This window comes from Castor canadensis, chromosome 13 (genome assembly GCF_047511655.1).
Source record: "Castor canadensis chromosome 13, mCasCan1.hap1v2, whole genome shotgun sequence".
Classification (NCBI taxonomy): Eukaryota; Metazoa; Chordata; class Mammalia; order Rodentia; family Castoridae; genus Castor; species Castor canadensis.
In genome coordinates this window covers 38176252-38197681 of record NC_133398.1, presented here as the reverse complement: position 1 = coordinate 38197681, position 21430 = coordinate 38176252, and the positions used below count along the sequence as shown (strand labels likewise).

At 36.9% G+C, this 21430-nt stretch overlaps 1 protein-coding gene across 13 annotated transcripts in view; it reads left to right on the top strand.

The window, feature by feature from the left end:
* The window catches only part of Unc13b (unc-13 homolog B), a 197953-nt gene that overhangs the window by 88604 nt on the left and 87919 nt on the right, over positions 1-21430 (top strand). For 7 of the 13 annotated variants that reach the window (XM_074051534.1, XM_074051535.1, XM_020162097.2 and 4 more), the window contains 3 exons: positions 2588-2623; positions 5776-6010; positions 19680-19994. In XM_074051534.1, coding sequence (XP_073907635.1) covers positions 2588-2623; positions 5776-6010; positions 19680-19994 — 586 coding nt within the window. Of the gene's footprint in view, positions 1-2587; positions 2624-5775; positions 6011-10277; positions 18345-19679; positions 19995-21430 lie in introns of all 13 variants that reach the window. The other 6 variants (XM_020162100.2, XM_020162099.2, XM_074051533.1 and 3 more) reach the window with 2 other exon arrangements.

Genomic DNA, 21430 nt, shown 5'->3' with positions numbered 1-21430 from the left:
CAGTGAATGATGCCACACCAGTCTAGTGGTTTATGCTAAAAATCTAAGCACAAGCCACTCTCCAAACCCTCTTGATTTTAGCCTCTAAAATAGCTCATAAATCTGTCCACTTTTCTCCACTCTCTCTGCTACAGATACTTCAGGCTATTAACAGATATGTGGGGCAGCCTCCTTACCATACTTCCTACTCTACTGACAACCACTGGCCACTGTTCTTTCTGAAATGGCAAATCTAATTCTGTTTTTCCTCTTAAAAGCTGTGGTATCTCTGTGTGGCCCTCCAGATAATTCCAAATTCCTGACATTATATAATGTCTAAACATTACTTAAGACCTCTTATGATCAGGTTCTTTTATAACTCTGCAACCTCTCATTAATAGATATGCCAGAACTATTTTTAGTTCACTGAATATACCTTTGCATGTATAATCTTATTTTCCTGGAAAATTTCCTCAGCACTCCTGTCTAGCAAAACCTAACCATCCTCAGTAATTATCCTATTAGCTACTGAGATATCTTAATGCATTTTTGAGTTGGGGAAAGAAACATGTTTAGTTAAACTGTTGTTATTCATCTTACAATGATACTAGGATGAAGTGGTGAGACTAGGGAACTAGCTTGTTAGAGAGAATGACAATTGTTTTTTCCAGGGATTAGAGATGCAGTCAGTAGATAGGATCAGATTACTCAGTTTGTTAACACAGTAGATATTTATTAAGTACTTTGTAAGGATAATGAACTGCTATTCAGTGCTGTGGAGTGCTCAGGCAGTGTTCTATAGGGAGAGCCTTCTTTGGGCTCAGAGTTAACAGTGAAAAATGGCATTGTCTAGCTGGTGGAGTGGCTCAAATGGTAAGAACGCCTTCCTAGCAAGTGTGAGTTCAAACCTAAGTACTTCAAAAACAAAGAAAGGAAGAAATAGCATTTGTCACTTGCCTGGAGCAATTTAGGTTGAAATACACTCTGATGTTCTACATGATTATTTTTTCCACTTTCTTTTCAAAAGAAACAAGGTAATTACCCTCTAGCAGTTGCTATGGCAACTGTACTATAGCCCACAAAAATTTACTTTTACTACCCCCTAGTCTATGCTTAGAAAGTTAAATCAATTATTAAATTTTTTAAATGGCACCAACATACCCTCACTGAAGAGTGAGAAGAAATAACAGGTGGTAGGAAGAAGGTAAGTACCTGGGAAGAAAAGTGGTTGTCAGTGTATGGTTAACTTAAATGGCCTGTGATTGTTTAGTAGTCCCATATGCCCAGGGTAGAAGTTTGCTCAGGTAAATGTGACCAGCTTGGTTTGGCATCTCCTGATGCTCCCAGAATTAACTTTCAAGGAAGTCACACCTTCAGAACTCTGAGAGCCTTCTGGACCAGACACTGAAGATCTTTTAATGGACCTTTGGACTATCATAGTGTAGAGGCCTGGGAGTTGTTTCCTTTCTGTTACCTATTAGGAACCTATAAGGCAAACAAAAACGTTGCAACATGACAACAAATGCTAGCTGCTGATCTGATTTCTGTGAATCACCCTGGCAGCTGTGGGAAGTAGTTTACATGCATGTTTCAGAGACTGTGTGAAGCACTTTACATGAGTTTTCTCATCCAATCCTTGCAACAATTCAGTGACACTCATTATTCTCCTTTTATAGACAAGAGAATATTTGTAATGAACTTTTCAAGATCAGATTGCTAGGAAGTGTCAGAGACAGAAGAATTAAGCTTTGACTTTAAAAAATTCATGTTCTAAATGATGAAGCTAAATTATTCCTTGTTTCCTGGAATTAACTGCCAAGTTTTAGTGATTTCTTGTCACGATTAGTTGCCTCAGATCAGTTTGGGTATGGGAACAGATTTAAATGTAGCTAATATTTAATTTTTGACTTTGAAAATAGAATAGAAATGTTTTCACTTTTCTCCTATCAAAGTTTCTGTGTTTTAATGGATTTTAATGTTATAGGTGATTCAGAAAAAGTGACTATCTCTGAGGATTCAGTAGACTATTTTATTACATATTGGAAAATCAGAGGTTAAGTTTTTAAGAGATAGATAAGATATTGCCATTTTGTGGCCTTTTAGCTTTCAGTAGAGAGCAGCAAAATTGGATATCATCACTTCTAGACAGGGGACCACTCCTTTCCCTTGTGTCAGGATTCAGCTTTTGGATATTTTGTGGCAGGCTCACGTTTGATGAAGAGAGAAGGAAGTTTTTCTTAGAGGCAGGATATAGAATTTTCTCATTTTGACTAATGAAACACATGAACTCCTAAATGATGATGCTCTGAGAGAGACCTAGCCCAGAAGGAGGTTTAAACCAGTGTAGAAGAAGTTGTTTTATTGGTTTTTGTTGTTGTTGCTGTTGATTTGTTTCTTTTGTTCTCTAGTGAATAGCAAGGAACAAGAATACTTTGAGGATTAGTCTCATGTTTGATAGTTACTATTGTATAAAGTTAATGGAATAAAGTCGGGTAGGCTCAAGTAAGGTAAGGTGTATAATAATGGGTGGGTGGGGAAATGATCTTTGAATTCCTGCTAAAATGGTCTCTGTCCCTCTTCTTTTGCTGCTTCTTTGCGGTTTTCTTAGGCCACTGGACCTATTTGGGCTGGGGAGAGCAGAAGAGTAAGTAAGAATTTCAATTGCTTATAATTTTCTTGATCTTACCCTTTAATGTACTCCCTCTGAGCCATGAAGCTGGATATTCATGCATGCAATCATATGTAACTCCATTCTCTTCTCTACCACCTGAATTACCTCAGGAGAGGTAATTGTCATTACCTGTAGTAATAGCCTTTCAAGCTGATTTCTTGGTGTGTGTGTGTGTGTGTGTGTGTGTGTGTGTGTGTAACAGAGAGAAAGAGAGAGAGACAGAATTTCTCTCCCCTCCAAGGTTCTTCAAAGCCATTTCCTTCTTTAAGCTTTCCCTTCTCACCTTACCAGGTGTGAACTTAACATACCTTTTAATTCACATAGTTCCTGGTATATGCTATATCTATGTAGTAACTTCCTTGTATATCAATTCCATATTTTATCCATATTTTCACTCTCCTATTTGACTGACTTATATTCTGAATCTTCTATGTTTAGCTTTGTGTGTGTAGACACTCAATATTTGAGTGAGTAAATGTTCCTGCCTTTTAATTTTCTCTCTCAAATAGACTTCACCAGGGATGTTTTAACTTTTGCCATTAAACTGGCTTACAAATCCCATCATAGGCTAAGTAACTAGATTGGCACTAACTAGCTTCTCTTTCTCTACAAAGCCAAGAGTTTCCCCATCTAGCCTATATGGTGCTGTGGGGTAGATTGTAGAACCAGTAAGAGATAGTGACTGATACACTAAAACAATTCTTTTACTCAAGCCAAAGTATTATACATTTTCCTTAATTTCCCTTGTAGTTCCCAATTAGCCTTGGTTGTGCCAGGAGGTTCATTTGCTAGGGAAATTGAGGGTGGTATAGAGGAGAGAAGCTGACCTTTGCCTGTATCTTTTTTTTCCTTCTCCTTTATCTTACTTCCCTTATTTCAATTCTTTTGACCCTCCTGCTTTTCATATTGTCTCTTCTCCCAATCTCTTCTTCTCATGACCCCCTTTGTTTTTTAATGTTTTCCCTTTATTTCTTTAGTAACAGAAATGTTGTTAGCCTTTAGGGAAGGTGTGGAGTCTTCCTCCCTAACAAAATTAAAAAAAAAAGCAGAGCAATACGAGGAGTAATAGATCAGATGCAGTGATGCAGTGAGAAAGTTTAAGTAGTTTCTGGCTTTGGATCATGGACTGTTGACTTTGGCTCAACTACCCTTCCTGCCTTATAAACAGTGGAATTGTCTGTTGCTGTGGCCTCTTTGGAGATTCTTCATTCTTGGTTCTCTGGCTTGTGTGTTAAAACTTCTCTTTCCAGATTCAAGGAGACTTTTGGATTTGTCTCCTCTGTTGCCTCTGCCCCCTCATCTATATGCATTAATAGTCCAGCACTGACTTCTTCAGACTTACTCCTTCTATGGGTTCAGAAAGACTTAAGTCTGAGTGTCATATTGGTTTTGTCTCTCAATTCTTTGTTTCTAGTTTTCAGAACAGCAGTGTGTTAAGGTCTGAAACCAGTGCCTCAAATGTTTTTTTCCTTATGTATCACCCAAATACTTCGTAAGCAGAATATTTTGCATCCCTGTTGCTTGCTTTTGTGTTCAATCTTTCCTGACCATTTGAAAGTTAGCCTCTTTCTCATGCTGTTTTTCCTCCTGGAGTTTTGATCGATCGATCTCTCTCTCTCATTCTCTTTCTCTCTCTGTCAATGTTTACATGTTGCCATAACTCAACGGAAAAATCTTGTAAGATCCCCATCTCTAGCCTTACCTTGTTGCTGTAAACTCAAAGGGGAAAGCTCATAACATCATCTTACCCACTATGCCTCAGCTGTATCCACAAATGTTATTTGGAGTCCAGATAGCATTGGATGACATTGGATAATGGTCAAACTTTCTTCCTTGCTGATAAAAACCTATGTTTGTGCTCCCTGTCTGTTTAGTGGAATTATTATCTACTAGGTTGTCTAATATAGAAGCAAAGGGGTCATTTTCCTAAACACTATTTGTCCTCAAGTTTTATCAATTCTGTTTGAATTCTTATTTTTTTATTCTGTGATTATCTCCTGCCTGATTGTTTGTAAAAGTCAAATTATACGGGTTTTAGGAGGCTTCTGCTACCCACACTGCTACTCACTGCTACCAACATTATCTTTTAAAACACTAATATGAGGAGGCCATCATCTGCTAAAAGCATCTCCCTTTTGGTATGGCAAATACTCCTCTTCCCCATTGTGAGCCAAAAAAGGAACTTGGCAAGAAGGGATATTTGGGACCTTAATCATATCATATAGGTATGGTGTCAGATATGCTTCTCTAAAAAATAGTTTACACACACTGCTAAGTTGAGCTCTCCTTCAAAGTACAATTTGATTTGTAATGATGGTCATTTTCGCTAACATCAAGAAAAACCTAGTCAATCAGGTGTTGGTCTGAAAAGCAGAAATAATTCTGTGAAATTTTAGTCACTGCTGTTAGTTAAACTTGGCTACATTGTCAGCAAGATCCCATGAGTAATGTATATGTTAATTCTTCTCTTTGCTGATGATGAGGATGGAAATTCAGAGCCCAAGGTATAGTTGCTTGACAGGAATTGTTAGAAAAACATGACATTGCAGCAAGATAGTAAAATGGCTGCTGTTCTTAGCTGCATTTAGAGTCTTTAACTTGACTTCTAAGCCCTGCCTTTACTTTCCTGATTTGTAGGACCAGCTTCTTATGTTGGACCTGCTTGGTTAGTTCAGTCCATGCATTTTAATGTCTGTGAACACCAGATCAACATTAATTAAGATTTCTTTTTTTTTTTAAGGTATGGAAAAACCTATATTTTCCCCCTCTACTCTCCCCCTTTAGTAATAGTATAGGACCTGGATCTATTTGTGATATTTAAAAGTAGATTATAATTAGGTTATGATAGCTAGAAAAGTAGAATTCCAGAGAATTTTGCATTTGGAAAATGTAACTTGGAGTCCCTTTAAGAATCAACACTAAAATGGAGCCAAACATTTTATCTCATTTGATAAAGAGAGAGACTGTGGAGAGTAATCAAGACAGTTCTTTACCTGGTTCATAATGCAGTTCATCCTGCTCTTGTCCTTAAGCTCCAACTTGTGGTTACCTAAGTTATAAGCAAAAAAAGTTCTGAAAAACTAAATAAAGCTGGGATTCTTGGATTCCCTGTGCTTATTCCACAGCCTTTGAAGACCCTGATAGTGCTGTCGATGACCGAGACAGTGACTATCGCAGTGAGACCAGCAATAGCATCCCACCTCCTTACCATACAACTTCCCAGCCCAACGCTTCTATGGACCAGTTCCCTGTGCCGGTACGATTGCCACAGCAGCTGCTGCTTCAGGGCAGTTCTCGAGACTCATGCAATGACTCTATGCAGAGTTATGACCTCGATTATCCAGAGCGGCGGGCCCTCAGGTGTGTATGGGGAACAAAGTGCTTTCTCTTCCTTGTATCCAATTCTGATGATGTAACTGACAAGTATTTTGATGCTTTTACCTCAGGTGGTAGTAGAAGTATAGCAGTATGATGGGCTAAGCTATAGTCATTTTGTGTATATTCTCAGTCTGTTTTGTACACATTTATATATTTCCATTAGGAGTAATTCTTTTTATGATCAGAATAGTGACTTTCAATTAGTGAGGACATTCACACCTGGGGTGGATGATGGAAAAAAAACCTGATCCCCACCACCCTGCATCTGACTCAGACACTTTTCACCAAGATTAAAACAAAAATCACATATATTAAATGTTTGGATAGCCCTTTCTATTTAAATATATCCCTGGAAACTTCATAAGAAAACCAATGTGATCTCATCACAGCCGATTTTGTACTTTTGCTGGAACCTCATTTTATTAATTTCTTAAATATGTAAAAATATTTATATGGTTAAATCATTTTCAACTATAATATAGTATACAGTCAAGAATCTCTTAGCCATGACTACCATCTTTCTTCACCTCCCATTGCTGTTTCTTATGCATCCTTCTCTGGACTATCATATTTGTGAATATAAATGAAAATACATACATTTGTGCTCCTCCCATTCTCCAATGTTTTAAAAAAGTATTTCAAGCTTAAAGAAAACTTGGAGAAATAATAAATGAGTACCAATATTATTCCTAGATTTATCAATATTGTAAACATTTTGCCACATTTACTTTATCTCATACTTTCCATATATTTTCACCTACACATACTACTTTTTTCTGAACATTTTGGCACATTGCAGATATCATGTTACTTTACCAGAAAGTCCTTTAGCATGTAACTGCTAAGAAAAAAAGGACTTTCTCTTACATAACCTTAATGCTATAATAATACTCAAGACATTTAATGATACAATGATATTATTTAATATGCATGTCACTTAATTTCTCCAGTTGTCCCAATAATGTTCTGTATACATATTTTTTTTTTCCTTTTTGATCCAGGATCCACTGAAGAATCATAAAGCATTATATTTGACTTTCCTGTTTTCTTAGTCTCCTTTAATCTGGTAAAATTTCCTTCCTTTTTTTTTTCCCCTCCTGATCGTTTAAGACCCATTTTTTGAGTAGTCTAGACCAGGTGTTTTGAGAATATCTTTTATTTTACTTTTATCTAATTGTTTCTTCATATTTAGAATCAGGTTAAAGATTTTTGGCAGAAACACCATAGAGTGATATTTCCTTCAGAATATATTCAGGAAGCACATACTTTGTCCTTCTATCAGTGATGTTTAGTTTAATCTCTTGGCTAAGCAATCTGGTATATATTGTATTGCTCAAAGATAAAGGTACTTTTTATTATTTGTAATTAATTAATAATATCTGGGATGTTAAATAAGATTAGATTAATAGCTTGTTTCCCTAACAACCTTTGTCCCAGTGATTTTTAGCATCAGTTGACCCATTGCTTAAGTCAGTTATTTTATTGGTCGGAGATTAGCTTTTTAAAAACCATTCCAGTCTAGCTTATATTTTTAATTTCTAAAATTCACCAGCCCACAGGATAATCTTACATTTTTTTTGCCCATCAAACTACTATATTTACGAATTTTTGTCTTTAGCCTCAAAAGGCCATCTACCTGCTAGACATCATGTCCTAGTTTACTATCATCATTGAAAATATTTTCCTTAAAATTTTCTCATGTATCAGCCATACCATAGAGTTCTCACTCTTCATATTCTGATTCTGAAAAGAATAATATTAAGAACCTTACTTGTGTAATCCCAGCACTCAGAAGGTGGAGGCCAGAGGATCGTGAGTTCAAGGCATCCTGAGCTACATAGCAAGACCTTGTCTGTTAAAAAAACAAGGTTTGGGGATGTAGCTCAGTGGTAGAACACTTGTCTAACATGTGCAAGGCACTGGTTTCAATCCCCAGTAGTACAAAAACAGTAACAAAACAACTGTTATTAAAACAGGTGCCTTCTCCTTAATGGTTTATTAATTGAATGCCTTTTTTTTAATTTAAAAAAATAAGGGATTTCCATACATTGCCCTGGCTGGCCTGGAACTGTTAGGTTCAAATGATCCTCCTACCTCAACCTCCAGATTAGCTGTGACTGTAGACGTGCACACCACAGTGCCTAGCTGAATACTTACATGTTTTATTCATTTGTTTTTAGCTTATAATACCATACTTTAACAAGAAATCATAATATCAAAAAGTTTTTTCTTTTGATCTTCTTTCCCTTCTATGTTTGCAAGCCTTAGATGTGCAGGGCAGCAATAATAATATCACATCAACCTAAATAACTTTTCCATTTAGACAAGCTATAATTTGCCTTATTACCCTATTGTTTTGTTTATTTCCTGGGTTTCTACTATAATACATAACACTTATCAGTGATATATTTTAAGTTGCAAACTTTTTTCCTACAAAATTAATTGTTCTTATATAAATTAAACTTATAATGGTATATAGAATTAGGTATAAGTAAATATTTTATCATTTCCAGCAGAGGAAAAATTGGAAGGATTTTAAGTGGTCTTTCATTGTAGATGTTTTAAACATCTATAATGGTTAAGATGATTTCTGCTTTAAAAAGTTTTGAATCAATTATACCACTAGCATTGATTATAAATGTAAACATAGAGTTTACAGAAATAGCCTAAGTCCTTAAAGTTACATAGTTTTTTAGGAAGAAAGTTTCAAATCCTGAGGGAACAGATTGTTTCCCAGGAAATACAAAAGTATAAAAATAAAGTTTACATTCACTATAGCCATGTCTGTCTATCTGTTGATAAACAGATAAATAAGGATACTTTTTATAAAGATTCCTTACAACTTAGAGTTTACATTTAAGTTTTTGGAAAATTGTTAAGTTTGATTTCCTCATTCATCCAAATGAGCTGTTACTTAATGAATCCAGAATAACAGAATTTTTTCTAAACATAATTTGGGTTTGACAACAGAGTTGGACTGTCTTAGATATTATTTAGACAAAGTGTTTCCAGTGTTAAGAGGAGCTAAGAGAATATCAGTCTCACCTTTGAAAATTTTTAGTGGTTAAGTAACAACTTTGATCTTATTTCTATTTCCTACATAGATTTGGATGTTAGATTTATCAAAGAACTGTTAAAGTCCTATTCTGTTGTCCTTCTTTATGTAGAAATACAGGAAATAAGCAGTCTCTAACCTAAATGAAAGAAAGACCAGATATCTTCTGTATTGAATGATTTAAATTAGGCATGTAGCTTCTGCTGTAATCAGCACAGGGAAAGATCTTCAAAGTGTATAGCCTTTGGATTTCACAAACAATAAATTATAATGCTTTAAACAATTTGCTGGTTTGGGTAGTATAACAGGGTTATTCTTATAGTTAAAAGTTATTTTTGGAATGCATTTTTTTTTCTTTTTAAAAGAAATATGTTTGAATATATTCTTGTATATATTGCCTCAAATATAACTTTCAGCAAGTTAAAAGCTTGGCTTCTTTTTAGACTTAAATATGTCAGCAAATTTAGGTTTCTTAAAATCTCTTAATATATTTTCATGGTGTACTTAACAGTTCTAAACTTTGGCATTGTACATACATTCTAGATACTGATAAAGCATGCTTAATTTTTTGTTTCTTAGAAAATAAAAGAAACCTAAAAAGTTAGCAATGATAAATGGTAGCTAGTGAAAAATTTAAAAATTGTCATTAAAGATATTCTTTTTTGATGTGGAAAAAACTTATTTTACTGCATTGATATAATATTGTTTAAGAATGCAGATTTTTTTTCACAGTTTTTAGTCTGAATGCTTCTTAAAATCAAACTGGAAATTTTACTATTCTAATTTTGTCGATTAGATGGTTAATCTTATTACTTGTTTCTTCCTTTTCCCTGTCTCTCCTTCTTTGCCTTACTCTTCTACCATTTTAACCTCTTACCTCAGACAAGGCTCACAGGCTAAAAATGACAAAATTAGGATTATTTCAGCTTTTTCTGATGATGACTATGAAGAGCAAGACAATATTTATAAGGAGATAGAAGGGAAACTATCACAAGACTTTCTAGAAAATAGTAACATAAAGTTGAAAGAAGCAGAGGAAAAAGAAATTAGGACACTTTTAAAAACTGATGAATATTACAGCCAACAAAAACGAACAGCATACAATTGGAAAAAAATACAATCTCAGACCCAACAGACAGAATTCTGTAGTGCCCTTAATTTTGACCATAAGTTTGAAACATCTTCATTCTCCAGCTATCCTCAGAAATACAATACAATAGATAGGAGAAGAAAAAAGAAGCCCTTAAATAGTCATCTTGAAAATAGTGAAAGACAGCAATATAACACTAAGCCTAACTTAAACTGTGCATTTCCTGATACTAAAAATTATGACCCTTACCACTTTGAAGAGAAGAAAAAAAGTTACCCAGTTTTGCACCCCTACAAAGAGGGATTTGTGATTAAGAGTGGCACCTGCACCATTAAGTTGGAAAGTGGTAATTATGTTCTGCCCTGTTTGAGGAACTGTGAAAAGTCACCTGACTCAAACCAGCCTGTCACTAATTTTACTCCATTAGATATTCTTGAAGATTCTACTAGCAGTACTTCTGAAGAATTCCTGAGTTCCCCCATTTCTGATGAGCAGGCAAGTTTACTGTCACCAACATGGGACCCATCCAATGTCCATCATATGGGAGACTTTAATGAAGAATGTTATGTGAAAAATCCAACATTGCCATTACACAGGATGAATTGTGATGCAAACAAGGTTGGAGGTCTGTCCAGGTACTCCATTGGAGAGATGACCCCTTCCTCTATTGAGTCCAAAGAGGACTATGTTGATACGATGGATGAGCTTCAGTGTTTGGTAGAAACAGTGTCAGAATATTTAGCAGAGAAAGAAGAAGAGATTAATAGATTTGGTTCCTTTCCCCAAACTAAAAAAGCACATATACAAAATAGTACTACTGATAATGTAGAACAAAAAGTGCCTGCGGATCAAATACCACCTTTAACTAATATAAAGAATGGCAAAGACAAAGCCATTTCTTTCTCTGAGCTGAGAGGAGTAAAATGTGCTGTTGGGTCTTTATTCAGCTCACTCACAGAAAAGGTGGGTTCAGGCACAAAGCAACTAACAACCTCTGTGGAAAAGCTGGTGTCTTTTGTTCCAGAGAAAACAGAAACTCTCAATCAAACACAGTCAATTAATTTAAGACCTAAACCCAGTGCTAAATCAGTATTGGAGAAGGATCTCTCCATCCAGTCTTCATTACCCTCTGAATCAGTTGATGATAAGGATGCTAGTATACATGGCAAAACTTCTGAAAACGAGCATATGGGCAGTAATACTGGGAGTGTAAGCTTTCAGGATGCAACACAAACCACTACAAGGGACTCAGCTCCAGAAGGGAGTCAGAGTTCAGTTATAAAGTCTGTTTTTGGCATACTCAATCCATTAAAGATCTTTTCAGAGAAAGAGGAAACCAAAAAAGATGACCAGAGCAAGGCACCAAGGAGGAAAAGCTTTTTTGGATGTGATTCGGGGTCAAATCAAATGGAAGCCATCCTTGACAATCACAATAGTAGTATTTACACCTTATCTAAGAATGATGAAGAAACTACAAGCTTCCAAATGACAGCAAGTAAAGATTCATTGTCCTCTCAAGTGGTCAATGAACCTTCAAACATGGCAAGTTGTGCAAGTAAGAAAGGGGATATTGAAAATCTTTTGGATAGTAAACCCTGTATAGATCTGTCTCTATCATCAGATCAACCAAAGATATGTCCCAGTGATACTCCAGGGCATCTTTCTTTAGGTGGCAGTAGAATTGCAAATAAAGAGTCTTTCTCAAAGCTATTAGAGGAGCACAGATTTGCTGGGGATGATGATTTTCTTGAACCACTCAGAAAGTCATTTAGCCAATTTCTGTCCACTTCTCCTGAGATCTATTCAAAGGAAACTTTGTCAGAATCTATGAAAATTCACCAGCTGGAGGAAGGCGGAAGTGAAAAGGACCCTAAGAAAGATGGACATTCCTTTTCATTTAGTGGAAAACTACATATTCCATTTTTCAGACTTCGTAGTCATTCTGAAAAACAGCCGGAATTAAGAGAAAAACAAAGCATTTTTCCTTTGTTTAAATTTCCTTTCACTGAAAGTCATAACACCAATAATAACCAGAGTTTTCGTGGCTTGGCAGCAACCACTGATAAAGAGATCCAAAGAAATTGCCGTGAAGATGCCAGACTTAATTCACTAAAACCTAATTCTGTTCCTAATAGTCATAATGATCAAGGGGAATTGGGTATTACTGAAAAATTTAATAAGAATGACCAAATAAATTATCCTGAAGATGTCACACTTAGTAAAATAAAATCTAGTTCAGTTCCAAATATTCATAATGATCCAGGGAAATTCGATAGTACAGAGGAATTTAATAAGAATGACCAAATGCATTGTCCTGAAAATGCCAAAATTAATACAATGAAGTCTGATTCAGCCCCAGATATTGATGATTTTGGAAAATTTGGGCATATGGAGGAATTAAATCCAAGTGACCACATAGCAGTGGAGAATTATGAAAGAGCTGTCACTGGAGTTGTTCCCAAAGAATGTATAACTGCAGATTTTTCAGAAGAATGTGAGAATTTTACACAAGCAACATTTTTAACAGTATCAGACTCTTCATTAGAGTTTATTTCAACCATTTCAAAATCTACTTTAGCTAATGGAATTAACGAAGACAAAGTTGAAGATAAAACTTCCAAAAAAAGAACTCAAGGAGGTCTCCTTTCTGGTCTGTTTAACATGTTTTCTTCTTCTGAGAAGTTGTCTAGTCAACAAGAATTAAATTTGAAAAATGATGACTCTAATCACAAGAATAGTACCCAAAGCTTATTACTTTCTGGACTATTTAACTTAATATCAAATGGCAGTATGAGTGGTTGTAAACCAGATGAAGCAAAGTTTGAGTCTGTAGGTGACATAAAAAGTTTGAATGGAAATAAGTATTTATCCTTGAATGGACTCTCTGGTGCTTCATGTGTGACTTCTGAGAACCAGAGGAACCAGGTTGGAAAACATGAAACTTCTGGCTTTACAGAAAGCTTTTTATCATTATCTAAAGGAAACACACCACCATCTGATGATTGGATTAATATATATCAATGCTCTCCTACTTGGAAAAACCAGCAAAGTGAAAAGTATTGCCCCTCTTCTGAGAACGCAGCACTTCACTGTGTTCGCAGTGCTGAACAGGGCCTCTTAGAGATATCTTTAGCTGAGAGGCCAACACCAAACCATATTCCTGAAGCAAAACTACATGAAAGTTCAACTAAGTTAAATTCACCTGTACTAAATACAAGCATTTTTAATAAACCAAACCACTATCAGGCTTTTGAAGAGATGAACAATCCTTTGTGCTTTAAATGGGACTATGATATAAAAGATTTCTCTAAAAATTCTAGAAAACTTCAGCCAATTTATCATAAGTTGAATCAAAATACATTTCCATCAGTGGATGCTTTCTTGTGGCCTGACTCAGAAAATCCAGTAATAAATTTTTGTCAAAAAGATCAAAATGCAAATACATTGGAGTGGAGAACAAATCCATACAGTGTCATTTGGTATGACTTACCATATGAATCATCTGACCAGTTAGCATTTAATAAAGATTACTTATTAAGAGGTGATATGTGGGCAGCTAATGCATTATATGGAAATTCTAGTTACTTTCCAATTAATGAGACTAAGAATTCATTAGAAGAATTACCCATTGACTTAAGTTACTGTTCAGATTATGAGAAAACTACATGTTCCATAGTTGATCAAGAATCATTAAGAATGAATGAAAACCTTTTCTTTTCAAATTTTAGTTATGAGTACCAAGAATGGTTGTCATATATTGAAAATGGAGTCTGGTTGCCCTCAGAGGATGGGAATTATGGATATTATATGTTCCATGATGGTCAATATATCTATTCTCTCCTCACTGATTCTTCTGGGCAGTATGTATATTTATTTATACCTGATTGTTCTTATCAAGAGTATTTGAATTATGATTTATGGACAAATCCATCAAGTATTATGTTGGATGACAGCATTATTTCTGCCCATAGTTTTAAAGTACATGACAAGGAAGATGAAATTTTGTGGTATGTTGAAGAACAACCAATTGATGACCCTCTTGATTTATCTATATCCTTGCCAACAAGTGAGAGATCATTGTTTGTAAATTTAGAAGCCTTTTCACAAGTACTTGAGTCAAGATTTGACCAAAGGGATCAACCATTAGATTTTTCAGCCTATAATCCTCAGAAGTTTAAAGGTGATTTTAGATCTTTCAAAGAAAGGCCCTATAGTTCTGGGAATGTTGAATATACACTGGATCTCAGAAATCAGCCCCAAACTATTAGTAATCATGACATAAATAGAGGTCAAATTATACAGAGAAATAAGAACCAGACTTTAGCTAAAGATTCCATTCACCTTTCTACTTCCCATTGGCTTCAGTTGTCTTCTGAGGAGACTGCCTCTTTGGTGCATGATGAAAATATGACTAAAAGCTCACAGCAAGCAGAAGAAACATCAGGGAACAAAGTGACTCCAGTATTTTCTGTTTTGGGTCCCTTAATTAGAAGAACTTTGAATTTTGATAAGAATGGATCTTTAGAGACTTCAGTCATGCAGAAAATGGATCAGCAATCAAAATTAGTAGAGCTCACAAATGATGGTCGTCAGTCATTAGTCTTGAGTAAGCAATTAGAAAGTAGCTCCCAAAAGGAGGAAGAAAATCATCTTCAAGACTCAGAGAGACAAATTATATCTGATGGGGGTCAACCAGAGTTTACTAAAAATACAAGGCAAGAATTCCCCTTAAATAAAAGCAGTCATGTGAAAAAACAAAGTTTGTTAAAATCTGGCTATCAGCTAAGTCAAACAATTCCTCAAACTAAATCAGAAGTAGAAAATGGTAAAATCATTACAGCTGACTCTAGTCCAGACCGTCTCCCACCACAGTTTAGTAGGGATGAGCACAAAAATTGTGAGCTTTCCCAAGACCAGACTCCCAAAGAGTCTGAGAGAACTTTACTTAAAAGTGCATTGAAACTCTTTGGTCGAGAAGAAGAATCTTCAGTAACTACAATGACAAATGAAAAACAGGTACCTGGATTTTTGAACCTCTTTAAAACCCAGCTGAATAAAGAAGAATTGTCAAACTTGGTAAAGAATGATGATAAAAATGGAAAAACATCATCTCAGGAAAAGAAAGAAACTTCTGGTGTTTCAAATTTTTTTGGTACCATTGGGGATTTCTTTAAAACCAACATATCTCCTGTACATAAAACTGAAAATATGTCGGTTTCTTCGGTGACTGATGAGGGTGAGGTCAGGTCAAGTTCTAATCTTACACAACTAACTAGTCAGGGTACTGAGAAATTTCCCCCTGCCACAGTTTCCTCTAAAGGGAAGGTTAGAATTAGAAGTCTGAAAAAACAGACTACTATTGATGACAGTGGGCCCAGGGAACCATCAACTAGAGAGATCCAGGGTTTGGTTTTGAATGAAAAAGAGTTACCTTTCAGAGCCCCTCTAATCCAACAATCAACAAATGCATCTTTCTTAACAAGTAGTCTCAAAGAATCTCCTAGAGATACTTCAAAAGAAACTAGTGGCATGTCTACAGTGACAGAAGTTCTAGGAAGTAATAAACAATCTTTTGAGACTCTGAACAGAAGAAATCCTAGTGAACAATATAATTTTCCTGACAAAGGCTGGAGTTCTTCAACCAACACATCTTCATCCCAACCAGAACTGCCAACTAGAAAGAGTATATTTTCTTTCTTGACTAGCTCTGAAAATCCTGAGAACAGAGCCTCTGCTACTCTACCAAGAGCCAAATCTCAAGCGGAAGGGCTATTCACACTTCCTTCCTTTTTTTCCACTACTAGCTCAAGCATCAAGAAGGATACCTCTCACAGTAGTTCTACTTTTAGTTTGTTCAACTTGTCCTTTTTTGATGAAAAGCAGCACACTCCTTGGGGAAAACAAAGTGTTGCAACTGTTGCTCCAGTGACTGCCCAGCCCTGTAAGCAGTCAAGTGTTTTTGTAGAAAATAGTGACACAATGACTAAGGAAGTTTTCAGTGGTCACAGAGATATCATAGCCCAGGAAGTAGTTTATGAACAGCAAATAGCTCCTTGTATTTCCATTAGTAGCACCACTGATAATACCTTCCTTGTAGATGAGTTCAATGTAGAGAAAAGTCAGGGAAAACTGAGTTCCAGTAATGAGCCAGAGATATCTTCCGATTTTCAAATGGATCAGTTGCAAAAAGACATTGTTTCTTCTTCACCAGAATTTCAGGCACAGGCAGAAATATTCCTCATTGATCCAGAGACTGTTGGGAGAGCTCCCCATAAAGAAGAGGCTGTCAATCAGAAAGCCTTTCCCAATGACACACTGGCCACGTCTTTTTCTCATGATGACTGTTTGAATGGAAAGCTCAATGATTTAGATGCTTGTACCAAACACCAAAATGAAAGATTTATCAGTGACCCATTAAACTTGCCATTAGAAGAGGCCTGTGATGAGGTCTCACTACAGACCCTGGAGCCAGTTGTTGCCTTTCCAGACCCCTGTGATGCAGCTAAAGAGGAAGACAAATCAGTGTTAGGGTCTAAAGTAGAAATGCTTTCAGGATTTGTGACCAAAGTGAAATCTTTCTCTGGGTGTTTAATTGAACCTCCTAAAACTTTCTCTGGACTTTTCTCCTCTCCTAAATCTCCAAAGAAAAACTCCATTTTCTCTCTTTCTTCCAATGCATCATCTCAGCCCCTCAAAAGTGAGTTGTTTGGAATTTTCAGAAGTACCAAACCAGAGACATCTAAACAAGAATCATCTGTAGCTACTTCATGGCTTCAAAATGGTTGTTCCAGAGATGCTATAGCATCAGTACCTCCAGGAAGTTTGCATAGAGAAGTTGTCTCTGCCGGACTCAATTCAGACTCTATTCTCAGTGACCATAGAATGACTGTGTTTAGTGCAAAGTCAGAATCAGATGACCCTGTGACAGATGACCCTAAACTAACAACTGAAATGGAAAAAAATACTATTCTTGGAATTATTCCAGAACCTCCAGGTTTTGAGACAGTTGCTACATCTTCTGTCTCAGATGATGATATGGGGCAAGGAATATTATCTCTGAGTGACGAAGGAGACATGGGGATATTGCAGGGTACAGACACAGAGGCGTCATTGGAAGCAGAGCATGATCTGTCGACACAGGTGCATCCAGACCCTGCACTGATTGCTGAAGAACTTCCTCCTCCAAGCCAAGCACCATTTTTTGAGCCAGAGCCAGATATTCAGACTGCCCTCACAAACCAAGACTTCTTGGAACTGCATGCATCCAATTCACTAGAAACCAGTTCTGTACTGTTTGAGGAAGTAAGTGTCAGTGAGGGTACCACACTGGGAACCCCAGGGTACCTTTCTCACCCTCTGCAAGAGGAACCTGTGCTTTGTGCCAAAGAAAGTGATGGAATACTTCATGCCCAGAAATATCCACCTGCTGTCCCCCAGGAAACAGAGCAGTCAAGACCTCGTTTTGAGATCCCAACCATGACCAGTTGGCCAAAGCCCCACTTCCCATCCTCTACTACTGACCAAGGAAAGACACTGAGCTCTTTCTTTTTCCCACCTTCCCCCTCTGGCAGCAGAGCAGCAGAGACTGGTTTAATATGCAGTTTTAAGAAGTTGTCAACTCTATTTGAGGGAAGTAGTGAGGGAAAAGGGAGTATGCTGGCAAGTGATCCAAAACTAGGATTTGGAAGGAAACTGGATCTTTCATTTCCATGGCCAAAAGAGAACAAAGGTGTCCCTGAACAAATGCCTGCAGAATCCTCCCCTCCAGTTTTGGTTATCAGCAGTGATCAGGATGTTAACCTCAGTGAGGCTTACAAAGCTTTGGATTCTTCTCAAGTAGATGGGGCCAGTGCTGAGTCAGCTGAAGCCTATACTCAGCCCTCTGGGACTACTGAACAATTAAAAGCCAAGCCAAGTGTCCGTGGTCATGGGCTTTCAGGAAATCAACCGGAAATACCAGCATCCAGAGAACACTGGGGTACCAATGACAACCTCTTTGGCTCTGCCTGCCCTTCAGGAAAGCTTGAAGAAGAGCACTGCACTGTCTCTGAGCTACTTCACCAGCAAGAAAAACAAGAAGAGGAGGTGGTGTCTGCTAGCACTGACTCTGTTTCGAATGTACAGCAGCTGCTCACTCTGAATGATGCCAAGGAACCAATGACCAACAAAAGGCCTGTTTTCAACTCATGTATCATAAATGATTTTAAGGAATTAACCATTTATGATGCAAATGACTTCCTGGTAGATTATGATAGCTTGCTTTTTATCCTTCCTGTGTCTTTCTTAGCACCCAAGCTTCATGTTAATTAGGATTAAGTGATAAGAGCTAACGTATGGGTATTTTCATTCTCTCCCATCTCTCTAGTGTCAAATGTAACTCATTTGCTTAAAGGAAAAGCAAGGCCTGAGACTTACTCACTCTGGTTTTCTTTGCCTTATATAACATGGAATGGAGAAGAGAGGGCAATCTGCCCTTCTTGCCACTATCACTGTTACCTTTCTGCTACAATTGCTATCTCTTATAGCAGAGAAACATTGCTTTCTGTGCATGGGAGTTCAGGCGATTGAGGGAGAGTTGGGACTCTCCTCATTTCAGGTACAGAGATAAAAGCACTGATCCAGAAGCGTTAGACTTTGGTTACCTTATCCATAATTGAGCCTTTCCCTAAGAAAAACTCAACTACAGATGGACAAATTCATCTTTGGGAAACTTCCTTTGCTGCCAGGGATATCACTGTAGCATTCATGTTGGTGAGACCATTTCTCTGTTAAATTTCTTGATTGTGGTCTCCATTTTCCAGTGGCTTCCACACCTCATGCTGTATACAACTGAGAGATAATTGAAGGAACATGTCTACTCTCCTTTGCTAAGGCACAGACATACACATTTACAATTGTAAAAGAATAAATGAGGATTTCAGTTTATTAAATAGAAAATGGGATTGGAGTTCATTCATTGCATTTTACTATGTGGAATTTAGAAACTTTTAATCACAACCACTGGACAAGTTTCTTTAAAGGACTGAATAAAGAATTTTAGGGATAAGCAATAGGGCATTTAATATTTCTTAACCCTACTCACAAATAGCACATTAATATAAAATATTCTTACTGGGGTGTGACTCAAGTAGTAGAATGCTTGCTTAACAAGTGCAAGGTCCTGAGTTCAGTACCCCGTATCAAATATATATATATATATATTTATATTTATATGCATATATGTATACATAAATACATACATGTATATTTTTTTCCTTGAAAATGAGGAATAGGGCTGAGGTTAAGTGTTATTAGAAAACCCAATGTGTTGTGTCTTATCCTGTTGTAGATCTGCTGAATAGAGACTAATATTTCTAGATTGTGAAATTTGGTCCTCTTTTCCTAGAAACTTCCTGTTTGTGATTATTGCCCCTGATGTAATCATTATTTACTGAATTTATTCATGTTTGTGCCATGGTCTCTAGTTTGTATTTATTTACTCATCTGTCTTCCTCTCATTTTCACAGCCCCACCAGCAGTAGCAGGTATGGCTCCTCCTGTAATGTGAGTCAAGGAAGTTCTCAGCTGAGTGAGCTAGACCAGTATCATGAACAAGGTGATGACGGTCGGGAGAGGGACTCAATTCATTCCTGCCACAGCTCTGGCAGTCTATCCCGAGATGGCCAGGCTGGTTTTGGAGAACAAGAGAAATTTTTGGAGGTGACAGGTGAAGCAGAAAAGGGGAGAACATGTGAATCCAAGAAGATGAAAGATGATGCCATGATCCATCCTCCCCCAGATCTGGTGCTACACAAGGGCCACATTGTAGGCCGTGAGGAAAGGTAAGTGATGAATACCTCACTGAATACATTAGTACCTGCCCTGTGGTATCACTTACTGAACATAAATGCTTTTCGTTTTTTGTTCCCGTGTAGACAACCACACTCAACTCTGTCCTGCTTCCTTTGATTTTTGGTATAATGCCCATGATATTTGGGGGACCTCTAAAGAACATTTGGGTTTTTTTTTTTGGGTGGTACTGGTTCTTGAAGTCAGGGTCTACACCTTGAGCCACTCCATCAGCCCTTTTTTTATGAAGGGTTTTTTTCAAGATAGGGTCTCACGAACTATTTGCCCAGGCTGGCTTCAAACCGTGAGCCACTGATCTCTGCCTCCTGAACAGCTAGAATTACAGGTGTGAGCCACCAGTGTCTGGCTAAGTCTGACTTCACATATGGCATCCTCTGAGTCTGTAACCAAACCTGAGCCCTGTAATGACCCTATTGCTTTGTCTGACTTCCCAGCTTATTAATATGTAAGCTTTTTTGTGTGTGTGTGAACACTTTTTTGTTTTGTTTTACCTGGCTGAGAAAAAAATAGAATATAATTAAGAAAGACTTAGCCTAGCAGACAGATTTAACTCACTCATCTGCCTCCTCATAACCTATCAGTGTGCTGGGCAATTTGTATGTGTAAGAAAAAAATTTGTTAAATTTATCTTTTTACGAGGCATGATGTATACATCTGTAATCTCAGCACTTGGGAAGTGACAGAAGGATCATGAATTTGAGTCCAACCTGAGCTATATATAGCAAGAGCCTGTCTTAAAACAACAAAAAAATCCTTGTCCTTTTAATAGTTTTATAAGGAAACTTAGTAAAGAGTTTGAGGGCTGTTACTATAATTGAGCTAAATTGGTTAGAATAGCTGAGAGGTTGGAGTATAGCAGGTTTCTCAGTCTTGATACTATTGACCTTTTCGACCAGATCATTGTTACTGGGAGCTATTGTATATATTAACAGTTTTTAGTAGCATCCCCAGTAGTAATCCCCAGTTGTGACAACCAGAACTATCTCTAGACATTGCCAGATTTTCTCCCAGGAGCAAAATTATCTCCAGTTGAAAACCACTAGAATAGAGTGGTAAGGACTGGGTATGACTTATTCTCAAATATCAAGATCTGAAAATAGGGAGAGGGAATAAAGGAGAATGATGGAGAAGGTGTAAGAACTTTTGTAAATGTCACATGTACCCCCAGTATAATAATAATAATAATATAAAAAAAATCTGATAATAAAGCTTCTCACTGAAAGACCAGAGCAGTGAATGCTAATTACATGGTAAAGGGTAGGGAATGGTTGGTGTTTCTATTTCATCACTGGATTATTGTATGAATCACATACCTTTCTGATGATACAACTTGCTTTCTTTACCTTAACCTTTTTTTTTTTGAGACAAGGTCTTATTATGTAGCCCAGGCTGGCTTTAAACTCACAAT